Here is a 14275-nt window from a genome sequence, read left to right on the forward strand (position 1 = left end):
TATTCCTACTTTGTTTTTTGATTTTATTTTTTTTATGAAAGCACAGTGGATATTTTTCAAATGCTTTTTCTGTGTCTATTGAGGTAACCATGTGGTTTTTGTCCTTTATTCTATTAATATGCTGTATTATGTTGATTGTTTTTATCTGTTGACCCAACCTTAAATTCCTAGAAATTCTTATCTGGTCGTGTATAACAATTTGCTTATGTTACTGGATTAGATTTTACTGGATTAGATTTGTTAATATTTTGTTGAGGATCATTGCATTTGTATTCATATTGCTAAAATTATATAAAATCTTTGTGTCTTCTGCCCTATGACTTTCCTCCCAAATGAGATAAATTCTTAGGCAGAGCACAAGAAAGACAAAACATACGTCACAGATGTCAATGGCGTTTTTAATATCCAAACTGTAGTCTGTCCATGAGGGCATCAGTAAGTAACTCCCACATATTATTTATAACCCACTTCTCATATATGGAGTTCCATTTCAACACAAGATCCTTCAGTGGGTTTCTTTTCCGCACTAAGGGTTATCCGCATGACTGTACTGACTTGAACTACCTTCAACGCACTGGACTCTTTCCCAGGAGGAAAGAGAAAGGCCCATCTTTATTCTGCACCCTTCAAAGCAGATTTTCGTTTTGGTTTTTTGGGGATATTTGCTGTTGCTGCTCTTTAATGCACAAAAGACAAAATCCACAGAATACCATTTACACAAAAGTCTTTAGAGAAATAAAACCTAGTGAAAATGCCAGGACACCTTACTAGGTTGTTGTATTTTAAAGCTCTCATACTTCAGGGTTACAGGCCACATCCAAGTCAAGACTAGACAGAAAATTAGAAACCTAACGATCTGCACTTAAACTAGGATTTTACTAAAATTATTTTATAGTAACCAGGAGCACTTGACCTGAGTAGTCGTCGTTAATAAGACCACTGAAGAGCAGGAAGAGCAAGAGCAACCTGTTAATCTAGAAGATGACCCTGAACCTCTCCTCCCAGCACGTATTAGGGTAAATAATGATGACAATAAAGGAGATCTGTCATGAACACTCCTTTATTCTTCATGTTCCCTATTGTACTGAGAGCACTTTGAGGGCAGGTACAATATGTCTTGTTTCTAGGATTCAAAATGCCCAGGGAAGTACAAGTGCACATCAGGGACCCCCAGAGCTTTTTTACTGAATGGACATGTTGTTGAGTCGAGGGAGCTCACCAAAAACAAGTAGAGGACAGCCTGCCATAGCTCGGGACGACTGTCTTTGGAAAATGAACGGCTCTTCACTAGCCAGTCTGTTGGTCTATTTTACTGCAAGTTTACGAAAGGAAGCTCAGCTTTTATTTTCTAAATCTGAACACAAAATAGTCGTCTTCTCATAGTTACTAACTGGTAAGTAGAAGTTATCCTGAAATAAATTTACCCAAAACACAAAAAGTTTTATTAGCCTTTGATCAAGATGAGTACCTCTAGGTACAGATGAGATGAATATTTATAATTTTATTAGACTCAGTTGCTTCAGGCAATAAACTTCATTGCTGAAATTCAACTTCAATTTCTACAGCCTGAGAGAGATGCTTTTTGACTAGACCATTCTTGAATAGAAACATTAACATCTTCGATTCCATGCTACTGCTCTCTACGTATGAACTTCCAGGAAAATAAAAATGTATATGATAAAATGTATTATTCTCCTTTTTTATTAAAACGATTCCCTTTATATAAGGCAGTTTAGTTATTAAATCAGTTTCCATAATCCATGACCTATCTTTTTACAGAAAATACATCCAAAGCTAAATTGTCTTTAAAAATGTTTGTCAGTTTCACGCTTCCTGCTGGCAACTTCCTACCTTGTGCCACAGTCACCTCTGAACCTGCCTCATCTCTCCTGTCAGAGCCAGAGTCACTGAGGGCAAGCAGTTAGTTGTGTTGTGGTGTGTTCCTTTTGTTCCTTGACCCTATCTGTCCTCCCGGCTGGGAAGAGTGCCCACAGAAACCTGCTCCAGCAGCAAAGAAGGGATGACTCTGCTGGGGGCAGGCGGGGCCATCACTGCACTCACAGACAGCACCTGCATGTAAGTAAGCTGAGCTCTGAGGCTTGCACACCCCTAAGATGATCTACTCCTCACTCTGTTCAAGCCATGAATGGTAACTGTCAGGCCAGAGAGTGGAGCTCAGCAGCACATAAAAAGGGAGCAAATTCTTTTCCATTTGGATATTAAAAATTCTTTTCCACTTGGATTGTATAAAAAATCACACTATTCAGCTGACAGCTGAGGATGAGGTTCCATCCTACTGTTCTGTGAAACTCAACGTGGGCTCTGACTTTTTAGGAACTTCATAACCTCTTCCCACTAACTGTATACTGTTATTCTCACGGGTCAAAGCCAGAGGAGAACCTTATCTCTTTCCATTGTTTTCCCAGTTCTTGTGGTTTTACTAATACTATGTCACTGTTTTTGTTTTGTTTGGTTTTGGTTGGTTTTGGTTTTGGTTTTTAAGTTATTTGACAGAGAGAGAGACAGTGGGAGACGGAACAGAAGCAGGGGGTGTAGGAGAGGAAGAAGCAGGCTTCCCACTGAGCAGGGAGTCTGATGCGGGGCTTGATCCCAGAATCATGACCTGAGCCGAAGGCAGATGCTTAACAACTGAGCCACCCAGGCAAACCTCCCGCCCCCCCCTTTTTTTGCCACTGTTCTAAATAGAATAAAAAAAAAAAACTTACTGGGTGTTGTATCTAATTGATGAATCACTAAATTCTACACCTGAAATTAATATTACACTGTATGTCAGTCAGCTCGAATTTAAATAAAACTTTAAAAAATTAAAAAATCTACTCATATCACAAAAACATGGATGTCCAGAAACGCCTAGAAAACACACCTGAAGCCATACATTAGAGACTGAGCTGTTCCCCTCCCTCTCCCATGGACTGTATGAGCTACAGACTTCTCCCAGCGCTGGAGGGGACCAACAATGCTCGTCTGCATTCCTGCGGCAGCTGCTGGAGGCCCACTCTGCACAGGCGGGGGGGGGGGGCAGGAACGGCGAGCCACAGCTAAGCCTTTCTGCCAACACATCATGGGGCCCAATCTTTATCCACACTAAGGCCCAGTTAGAAAGCAGGACCGCCATATACACTATGGAGTATGACGCCTCCCTCAGAAAGGATGAACACCCAAGTTTTGTAGCAACATGGACGGGACTGGAAGAGATTATGCTGAGGGAAATAAGTCAAGCAGAGAGAGTCAATTATCATATGGTTTCACTTATTTGTGGAGCATAACAAATAGCATGGAGGACAAGGGGAGATGGAGAGGAGAAGGGAGTTGGGGGAAATTGGAAGGGGAGGTGAACCATGAGAGACTATGGACTCTGAAAAACAATCTGAGGGTTTTGAAGGGGCGGGGGTGGGAGTTTGGGGGAACCAGGTGGTGGGTATTGGAGAGGGCATTGTTTTTGTGATGCAAAAACAATGAATACTGTTACGCTGAAAGTAGATTTTAAAAATTAAAAAAAAAAAAAAGAAAAGAAAGGAGGACCACCAGTTTGGCACAAATTTGGTATCCATTATACAATGCCAAGACTGTTTTCACAACAAAGAACCCCGGGACCCTGCTTCACTGGATTAACCTGCACCTGTAACTCCCAGGACCAACTCGGAGCTTCGCGTCCCCTCTACCATCTAAACGACGAGCATCTGCGTTTACCATTTACAAGGGCACGCTGCGATCTGCCCCATTTCCTCTGAAAAATAAGAACTCATAATCTTATTGCCCATCATCTTTTAGAAAAATGTCACCGTTTTAACAGTGACTGTGCTTCTCACCCTATTTTGAACATGTGCTCCTGGGCTGTCTCTAAATCTCCAGTGTCTGTAGGATGTTCTATGTGTCGGGGACGGAAGAAATGATCAAAGAATCAAGGTACAAATGGCTGAAAAGGTAGTAAAGAGTCCATGAATTATCTCGTACTGAACACAGCCAGATGAGTGTCACGTACCAGAGCAGGAATTCTACCCAAGACCACAAGAGGATTTCTCCCAAACAGCTTTAAATATCGACAGCTCACACAGTTTACAATATAAACAATCAAAAGGAAAAAATACCTTCCAAACTTTATTTGTATTTCAATTTAATTCTTGGTGACAAGGGGGAAAACAAAGGCATAAATAATTTGATGCTTAAGTAGTCTGGTATGCTTTTACTCTGCTACTTTTATGGAGAATAACTCACAGCCCTGAAGGGTGTGGGGGGTCTTCAGATCCTGACTTTCCAAGGGTAGCTGGGAGCACTGAACACACCTCAGAGCAGGGCCCAGCCTACTGCCCAACACGTACTCACTTGCTCAAAGAAAATGTAAGTCCTTTCTTCTCGTAAATGTAAATCTGTATTTACTGTTGGGTGACTTGGGCATTTGACCCCTGATTAATATACAATTTGTGAACGTGACACCTGCTTAGATTTTGCCTTTCCTCAATTGTTATAAAAATACCAAGTTTCATTCTGCTTGATTGCCAAGCGAGAGGGCACGTGTGGAGACACTTCTCAGGGGTCACTGTGGCTCACCGAGCAGACAGCCCTCGCTGGTGACTACAGGCACACTCGGACAAAGGGGCTGCTTCTACCTTGATTGTCACTTGCTGGGAAACCATGAATATGACAAGGAGCTTCTTCCAGCCTCATGAACCCTTCCCGTGTTTGCAACCTGACACTTCTGATCCATGTCGGGGGTTGGGGGTGGGGGGACGATGCTCTTTCTGACACTTACCTAAGATTGTCCCCAACATAAGGGATTTGACAGCATTGAATTCTGTCCCTGACGACAGGACGACTTGTCTCCTTGCATTCTGGTTAACCTATTAAATATTCCACGAGAAGCACACATCAAAATGGCGCGTAATTGTGGTGATGAGAGAATGGGAGTCTGAGGGAGACCAAGGAAAGCGGTAAAAACGAGCCATACGTTCGGCTGTCACAAAGGAGAAACGGTCTCACAGCAACTGGTTTAGCAGCTCGGATTTCACACGACCCCATTGCCTATTCTTTTCCCTTTATTTGTCGTCATGGTTCAGGGATCCGCAATCGCTGCGACCCACAAAGAAATGCAATAAAGCGATTTCAAACCCTAAAGCTTTTGCTTATTTTAAACAGAAACTAGTAACACAAGCCACAGAAGGTATTACTGGCAGAGAGTCAATATATAAAGGTTATTCTTCAAAACCCAGTGACAATGAATAATTGAAACACGGAGGCTTTTAAAAAATGTATTCCCACTTTCAGCAAAATCGTGCTTTTCCCCTTGTGTTAACCTTTCTGCCGCCTTTGCTCTTTTGTACTCAGATGGAAGTAGGCTCTCATTCTCGTCAGAACGTCTCCAGTAATCGCTGGGAGAAACTGGGCAACATTCCCCTACCGAGGAGGACAGCTTGGCATTTCCAGCGGTCAGATATTAACAAGAACCCTGTCAGCCTCTTGCTAAACAAACAAACGACATTGCTGAAGAAAACACTTTGACTACGTTTTCTGTCCCCAGGACTTTCTGGGAAGACTGCTGAACGTGTATCTCTTTTACTAGGATTTATTCTCAAAGACTTGCTGGAGGTCATACACTGAATGCCACAGGTTTGGTTACTGTGGCTGCTGTGAATCTACCCCTTACCTCTACAGCGACCACCGCCGCTTCTCTGTGAATTGTCACCTGGTGAAGCTGCCCATCGGCGAAGTTTTTAAAACCAAAGTTAAAAACGTCAGGTTCTTGGTACCTGTCCAGCTTATACCTGATCTGCAAACTTCCTAAACAAGACCAAAAAAAATGACATTTTTAACTAAAATGGAATTTTATAAAAACCGTCAATACAGGTTCTAAAGCACACATTGTTTTTGTTTATTTCCTATAATTTGACTTTATTGAGCATTTGCTTAAGGACCCCGAGAGTATTCCTGGAAGAGTGATCATTTATGTGCTATTCCAGGCTGAATTCAGAATTCGATTACACTATTTTAAAAGTCAAGCCCAAATGGTCTTTCCCCAAGTTCTTCCATTTTCCTTAACAAAAGGAAAAAATTCTAAGTTAAGCATATGGGAACTCAGAGCTGGGCTCAAAGTTAATTATTCATGAGGTATTCATAGCATTTAACGGTAAAACCTCAAGCAATATTGCATTAACATTCAGGTTCTATAAGCATCACTTCTTTTAATGTGACTTATTTTAATGCATTTTAATGTATTGCTGACATTTGCATAATGAATTTTTTTGCACAACTAGAATTTTTTTCCTAATGTTTCTGCCATAATCAAGAAACAGAAGAAAGACCAATGATTTGCTACGACATCTAAATCTCCTGATGTCCTTCACAGGGATGCCCACTGCCCCATGACCCCGTACTGCCTGGAGCAGATCTTCCAGAAAGTAGGTCTCTGCCCTTCCACTCTGTGAAGTGAGGTCACAGCTTGGGCTAATGCTCCATCTGCAACAGTCTTGGAAAGACTTGGTGGCCATGAGTTGGGTACCTCTCATCCCACTTTTTCTTCGTATGTAGATGTTGCCATGAATGGCTTCCCAGCCACCGATGAGTAAAGAACAATGCTATTTATGTGATGCGTAGGAATCGTGGGTTTTAGATAGTTTAATATACTTCTTTACTTTGCTAAGAAGGAGGAGGAAATATTTTCCATGTACAAAGTGAGCTATCTTATTTCAAAGTGAATTGCAGAACTAAGTTATTCACGTACAGAAGGAAAGACTTCCCAGAATAGCAAGAAGCCTAGTGGCACATCAAATACCTACAATGATAAACTTCCACGGGGGAAATGTATCTTAAATGTAATCATGGAAATGTGAACTTTAGTGATAAACACTTGAGGGTTATCAGGAACTAGTGTAACAAGCATGGCAAGCCATGCAATTGTGTTTCCTTCTCGTAGTTAAACACCTAAAGGGTGCCCCTCATTGTGGTCCTTATTTTCTAATTCAGCCTCCTCGTTCTTATAGTCTTGACACTCACCATTGGGGGCGAGGATCATGGACAGGTACTCCTCGTAGAAGGAGCTCACATAGAGGAGTAAGCTGGGTGTCCCTGTGGTCCGGAAGCTCAGTGTGGCCACTTCTCCAGCCAGTGTCAGACCCTCATGAAGTAAAGCTGCAAAGGAGCTTGAGTTCTTGCTGGCGGTGTAGTTAGAATGTTCCTGAAAGTCGTAGATAACGGACGAGCCAGTTCCAAAATACGCAGAAATCTCTGGAATGACACTCATTTTTGTTATGTTAGCACGAAGTCAAGGTGAGGCTCTCCTCTATGTGTATCTACACACTATCTCTAACCCTCAGTCTATCAAGAGAGAACGTAAGAATGTCATGCTTTGTTGTGTTTTTTTAATTCAGAAATATTTCTGATTAAAAAGGTAATCAAGTATGGATAAAAAGATAACTTATCCCTGTGTATATTCGCATGACATCAAACCAAGTAACAGTATTTTATTAAGGCCCACAAAATGCTTCATCTCAGAGTTACACAGCATTAAATGCCGAGTGTAAACATACACTTAGAGTTATTGTCTCAGTGTCGCATGAATGATGCTGAATCCAACAGAAGTCATCACGAGCTTCTCAAGAACAGAATCATAAATGGACAAATTTGGGAGAGAAACAACTCTCGTTTAGCTGATCACAGAGAACTGCCTTATCCTTTCGTAGAGAAAGGGTCAAATGCTAGAAACACGAGGCAAACAGCCAAATAGGGTGCCTGCCTCTCCCCGTCCTGCCCAGCGCACACTCACCGCTCTCGCAGAATGGCCCGTCATACGCAGAGACGGCGCAGTCGCAGGTGATGCCTCTGGGTCTCTCCCTACATCTCCCTCCATTGCGGCACAGGTGTCCGTAGCTGCCGCAGTGTCCCGGGCAGCCGGGGTCCACGCCTGGCGTCATCGTGGCCCTTTCTTCCAGGTCCAGGGCCAGCCCGTTCAACCGCAGCGACCGAATGCACCCCAGGAAGCCTCTCTGTCTGGTGGCCGTCCCGCCTACAAGGGAAACAATTACAGCTGTGCCCTGGGGGTCTCGGTGGCATTTCCACCCCAGATCCAATGCGGGCCGACCAATCACGTCAGAAAAGCCAGAAGCTTTTCTAACACATGCGATTATGAAAACCTAGGCTGTGACCTCATACTAAGAATCATCAAACGATATCGAGTAAACCACAGACAGAAATATTTTTGAAGTTTAACTTCATAAATATTTATTCTAAAAAGTACTTCTTCAAGTTCTATTTAGAAAGATTTGCACATTTTTAAGTCGGTTCCTTCATTAAAAAAAAAAAAAAAGACCATCTCTCCTTTTTAAAAGTTTAAGTGTATAAACTGTGATGAGCATAATAAAGTTAGATAGTTGAAAATCTTTGCAATATAATATATATTACAAATTTGTAACATGCAAATATATACATTGTATAGGGTTAATATGTAATATACATTATAATTTGTATATGCATTGATCATACATATTTTGTTACATATTTATTACGTACTTGTTATATATAATACATATATTATATATAATAACAAATTATATATGTAATACCATCCTTTCTTAGAAATGCTCCCATTAACAATGCCATGAAAAAGGAATTGAGGAGCAGGCAAAGAAAGAAATTAGGGGTAACATTAAAACCCAGGCTCAGGGCACCTGGGTGGCTCAGTGGGTTAAGCTTCTGCCTTCAGCTCAGGTCATGATCCCAGGATCCTGGGATCGAGCCCCTCATCGGATTCTCTGCTCAGCAGGGGGCCTGCTTTCCGGCCCCCTCTGCCTGCCTCTCTGCCTACTTGTGATGTGTGTGTGTGTGTGTGTGTGTGTGTGTGTTCAAATAAATAAATAAAATATTTAAAAAAAAATAATAATAATACCCAGGCTCAGGCCTGCCTCGCTCCAACCTGCCAGCTCTGAGGTCAGGAGGGTAACAGTCACTGAACACTGAGTAGCTCTCTCTCTATCATGCCTCACACGAGCCTAATCTCCAATCTGGGGGCCTTGGAGTTTTCTGTGTCATGGGTTGGACACACACACACGCACACACACACACACCCCTCCCTGCATAGCACAGCCCCCAGAAGCTGTAGGTGTCCTCTGACAAAGCAGACTGTGGGCTAATCTGTGATTTAGATTAGTTCCTAATTGGACAAGCTCCTTATTTACTTGAAAACATATGAGAAATGACCAAGGAAGAGCTACCTCATTGATCTGCTTGCTTTCCAAATTAGAATAGAGTTGTCTGAAAAGTAATGTAGCAAAAGTTATCTCTCCCTTTGAGAAAAAGATAAAAAGTCTTAAAAATAATAAGTGAGTACATGAAAAGGAAGACTTCTGCTACTCAGAGCTTTCATCCCTGAAGCACCAGCAGCAAGAATGGAACCAGACTGGTTCTGACCCCGGTGTCGGCAAGGAGGGTGACACAGCCACGTGAGTCCTCCTGCAGTCTGTGTTAGATGGGACACAGGAGAACTCGGGCACAGTCACACAGCAGATTCCCTGACTGCATGGAGAAGTGAAGCCGGGAGTTTCTGGATGAAATTTGCTAACTGTTTTATAAATAGTATTGATAAGAAGTCACTAAAGCGAAACAGGTCATCAATACTGTTGAGGTCCAGCCTGGGAATCCACCCACTGGGGACTGGGTTTCTCTTCTATTTCAGTTTCTAGACTACGTCACTCGCTCTCTCTGGACCTCCATTATCTCATCCGTGACCTTGGAAATCTATGGAAACCATGATTCTTAACAGCACACTATGGAAACTGTATTAACAACCGTCTGTGGAAAGAGAGCCCGACTCTTGCTGGAGCTCTCAGTCCGCGGTGCTGACAGGAGCCGCGTGCATCTGCTGCCATCACGGCTGGACGGCTCGAGTCTTCTCTGTGTCCACCAGCACGGCGCAGCCAGAGGGCAGCCACACTCACCCACGAAGAGCTGGCTGTTGAGCTGCAGGCGGGCATGGCCATCCGTGGGCGCGGCTTGCGTCTTGCTGGGGAGCTGGTCCACTTGAAGGGTGGCCTCCTTCACGTTCCTCTCAGCCCTCACGTGGTGCCACCAGTTGTCGTTAAAGGGAGTGGGAGACCGCACTGTGACCTCACATCGCCCGTTCCCCACATCGAAGGAAAAGGTCACTTCTGCAGGAGCTGCAAACACAGAGAGGAGAGTAGCTCGGTTCATTCTGCAGGGAGGAAATTCGGTCTCGAGAGACAGGAGGGCAGCGGCACGACACGCTCCTTATGAAAGCAGACGGTGACACTGCTGCTGACCGATGTCACTCTGAGCTGGCTAGGAGGGCAACAGAAATGTGTGTCCTGGGGGAAGAGAAACAAAGCCATTTTACCTATTCCTCCTCAGAGAATGCTCATCTTGCTAAACCTTAAGGAGTAGATCTCTTTCCCCACCGGAGGGAAACTGGCCTGTGACTTGCCTTCTTATATATCAGTGGATTTATTTCAAGGTGGGTGGAATCCTCATGTGCTTTATTTAAAAAGCCCTCCGTGAAATTTTGAAGGAACCGAGCCTTGCATACATGCGTGAACGACGTGGCGAGTCAATTACATGAAATGATTCTGCAATTTAGGGAGTAGTTATCGGACCAGTTTGGTTTAAAAGATCCGTACTGCACACACAGGGCAGCACAGAATTGGACAGACTGCTGTGTGTTTTGTGAATCACTGTTTTCCTCTCTATTAAAAATAAGACTTAAAATAACGGAGCTTTAGGCGCTCCTGGGTGGTAAGGTTGGTTAAGCATCTGACTCTTGGTGTGAGCTCAGGTTGTGATCTCAGGGTCACGAGATCAAGCCCTGCACTGGGCTCCACGCTCAGCGCGGAGTCTGCTTAAGACTCTATCTGCCTCTTCCCCGCTCCCAACCCTGCTCTCTCTCTCTCAAATAAATAAATCTTTTTTAAAAAGGTATTAGAACTTTAGTATGTACTAAAGGAATACAAGTGATGAAGAAAGCATAGCAGTACTTTGGGAATTAGGTTCCCAGAAGGGTTATTGCTATATACTGAGGCCTGGTGGCTTTGCCCAGGGGGTGACTGACCACGCAGCTCTAGCCTGATGAAGTCTGTGATCCCCAGGTTCTCTACAAACACCCCAGAAGGCGCTGTCGTCTTAAAGAAGAAAGACACGTCAGCACTGAGCTCTCCACGGAATGTAGGGAAGTGAAGGTACGAGGTCTCGGTGTTGAAGGAAGCAGAATTCCAAAATGAATCTGTTTCCAAAAAAAAAAAAAGATAGTGACAATAGCAAGGAAACAGAATAACAACCACATTTTGTATTTCTAGCAATTTTTTTACCATTATTACCATTTTTTACCATTTTTATCATTATTAAATGCATTCACTATCTATGCAAGCCTTCACTTGGGGGTTCTTCCAAACATACAGCCACAATGTGAATATCCAGATACTGACTCTTTCAAGGATTAAGATGGACAAGACTGCAACTGAGTGGACAGATAATCATTGGAAATACGCTGCGTTTTTAGAAGACGATATTATTTATAGATTACCATTAAGTCAAATTAACTTTGGGGGGATGTACAGTTAGATGAACTTTAATACGCGCATAAGGTTGTATAACCACCACCAAAATCAGGATAAAGGACAGCTCCGTCTCCCCTCCTCCCTCGGGCTGTTCTCTTACAGTCACACCCTCCTCTGCCCCTAAGCCCTGGTCATTGTGATCTACAGTTGTGCCTTTTCCAAGTGTCATATAAACGGAGTCACACTGTAGATAACTTTCTGAGACTGGCTTCTCTCACTCAGTGGAAAGCCTTTGAGATGCATTCATTTTGCCACGACTTGTTGCTGCTCTATCGTCCTTCATCACGTGGATCGGGCCACCATTTCTTTGTCACTGGAGAACGTCAGTGTGGTTTCCAGCTTCAGTCGTTCACTAACAGAGCTGCTCTAAACACGTCTGCCAATCACACGTGTATCTGCAAATAGTTTTCTTTCTTGCTTTCCAACCTGGATGCCCTTCCTTCCTTCCTTCCTTCCTTCCTTCCTTGGTTGCTGCACTGGCTAGGACGTCCAGAGCGACTGAAGTCACAGAACAGAAGCAGTGAGATTGAATATCCTTATCTCATGCCCAGTCCTACAGGGAAAGGATTCAGTTTTTCACCAGTAACCATGCTGCCAGCTGTCCATATATAGATAATCTTTATTAGGATCAAGAAGTTCCCTGTTATTCATAGTTTGCTAAGAATTTTATTGTGAGTGGTATCTGATATGAATGTATCATGTTAATTCTTGATATAATCATAGTAATTCAAATGATCATGTTCATATCAGTTGATGCAAAAAAAGCATCTGGTGTGATTGTTCTTCTTTAAACTGTTAATATGGTAGATGACATTGATTGATTTCCAAAAATGGTCAACCCTTGAACAACAAGGGGGTTGGGGCACTGACCTTTGCCCCAAAGTTGGGGCAGTTGGACATTCACATGTAACTCTGGACCCTCCAAAAACTTAACTACTAATAGCCTAATGGACAGGTTGACTGGACACCTTACCAAGAAGCATCAAAGTTTGATTAACACACATTTTGCATGTTATAGTATTACATACTGTATTCTTACAATACAGTGAGCTGGAGAAAACAAAATATTATTAAGTAAATCACAAGGAAGAGAAAACACATTTACAGGATGGTACTGTATTTTTTGAAAAAAATCTGTACATAAGTGGACCTGCCCAGTTCAGACCCATGTTGTTCCAGGGTCAGCTGCACTGAGTCAGCCTTGTGTCCTAGGGTAAATGCCAGTTGGTGATGGTGTATTATTCTTTAAATGTTCCTGGATTTTTTGCTAATGTAGTTGAGGATTTTTGTATATTGTGCCTGTGATGATGCATAGTTATCTCTGTCTTAATTTTTTTTTTTTGCATTTTCTTTGTCTAGTTTGGGTATCAGGGCAATGTTGGGCCCTCATAAAATGTTGGAAAGAATTTCCTCTGCTATTTGCTGAAAGAGATTGTACAAACATGGTGTTATTTCTTCTTTGGTGAAACTCACCAATGAAGTCATCTCTGACTGGATTCAATTCCATCAATACTTCTAGGTCTCTACTAGTTGTTCAATTTATCTTGAGTGAGTTTTAGTAGTTAGTGGTTCTCAGTGTGTAGAGTTGTTTGTGGTATGCCATTATTATCCTATTGATGTCTGTAGGGTCTGTAGTGATACTCCAGCTTTCACTCCTCATATTGGTAATATTTCCCTTCTAACAGTTTTGATAGAGATTTATCTATTTTATTGTTCTTTTATAAATATTTTGTTTTTATAGATCTCTGACTTTAATTGATTTCTCTTATCTTTATTATTTCCTTCCTTTACTATTTCAAATTATTTTTTCTTCTTTTTCTAATTTCTTATGGTAAAAGCTTAAATCATTGAGACCTTTTTCTTTCATAACACAAGGATTTAATACTATTACTATCTCTCCAAGCACTGACATAACTGCCTCCCACCATTTTTGATATGCTGTATTTCCCTTTTCATTCAGATCAATATATTTTATAATGTCTGTTGAGACCTCCTTGACTCATTTAATATTTAGCAGTTTGGTGTATAATTTCTAAGTGTTTGAAGACTTTCTCACTCTCTTTGTTGTTTCTAGTTTAGTTCATTTATGTCAGGGAATGTATTTTTGTGTGATTTATTTGATATGTGCTCAAGTTTGTTTTGTGACACAGAATATGGTGTATCCATGTGCATTTTAAAAGAATGTGTATTTTACTGTTGGTAGGGTGTTCCATAAATGTCAATTAAATTCTCTTGCTTTGTGGTGACATTAGGTTTTATGTACACTTTGCTTGTTCCCCCCACCCCCGCATTAGTTCCAACGATTAATGAGACAGGAGTATTGGAATCTCTAATTATAATTATGATTTTGCCTACTTCCCCTTTCCATCCTGTCAGTTGTTGCTTTACATACTTTGAAGCTCATTAAGACTCTTATGTCTTCTTAATCGCTTTTTGTATCTATTAATTTTCTATACTTTCAAGCAAAAACTTTAATACAGAAACTCCAGCTTTCTTTCAATTAGTGTTTGTGTAGTATATCTTTCCCTGTCCCTCTTTTTAAACTTGTGATATCATTATATTTGAAGTGAGTTTCTTGTACAAAGTACATAGTGGAGTCATAACCATCTGTCCTTTAACTGGTTTGTTTAGACCATTCATATTAAATTTAAATGTTGACAACTTTAATTTAGTTTTACATTTTATTATTTTTTCCTGTTATT

The 14275-nt window shown here is 41.8% G+C and overlaps 1 protein-coding gene across 1 annotated transcript in view; it reads right to left on the bottom strand.

The window, feature by feature from the left end:
* LOC125083660 (contactin-associated protein-like 3) overlaps positions 1 to 14275 on the bottom strand; it is a 165959-nt gene that overhangs the window by 10262 nt on the left and 141422 nt on the right. Inside the window, exons 16-21 of the mRNA XM_047700486.1 lie at positions 11069 to 11239; positions 9945 to 10163; positions 7778 to 8017; positions 7009 to 7239; positions 5663 to 5796; positions 4772 to 4859 (exon numbers count right to left, since the gene is read on the bottom strand). Coding sequence (XP_047556442.1) covers positions 4772 to 4859; positions 5663 to 5796; positions 7009 to 7239; positions 7778 to 8017; positions 9945 to 10163; positions 11069 to 11239 — 1083 coding nt within the window. The remainder of the gene's footprint in view (positions 1 to 4771; positions 4860 to 5662; positions 5797 to 7008; positions 7240 to 7777; positions 8018 to 9944; positions 10164 to 11068; positions 11240 to 14275) is intronic.

The sequence above is a fragment of the Lutra lutra genome, chromosome 13, assembly GCF_902655055.1.
Source record: "Lutra lutra chromosome 13, mLutLut1.2, whole genome shotgun sequence".
Lineage (NCBI taxonomy): Eukaryota > Metazoa > Chordata > Mammalia > Carnivora > Mustelidae > Lutra > Lutra lutra.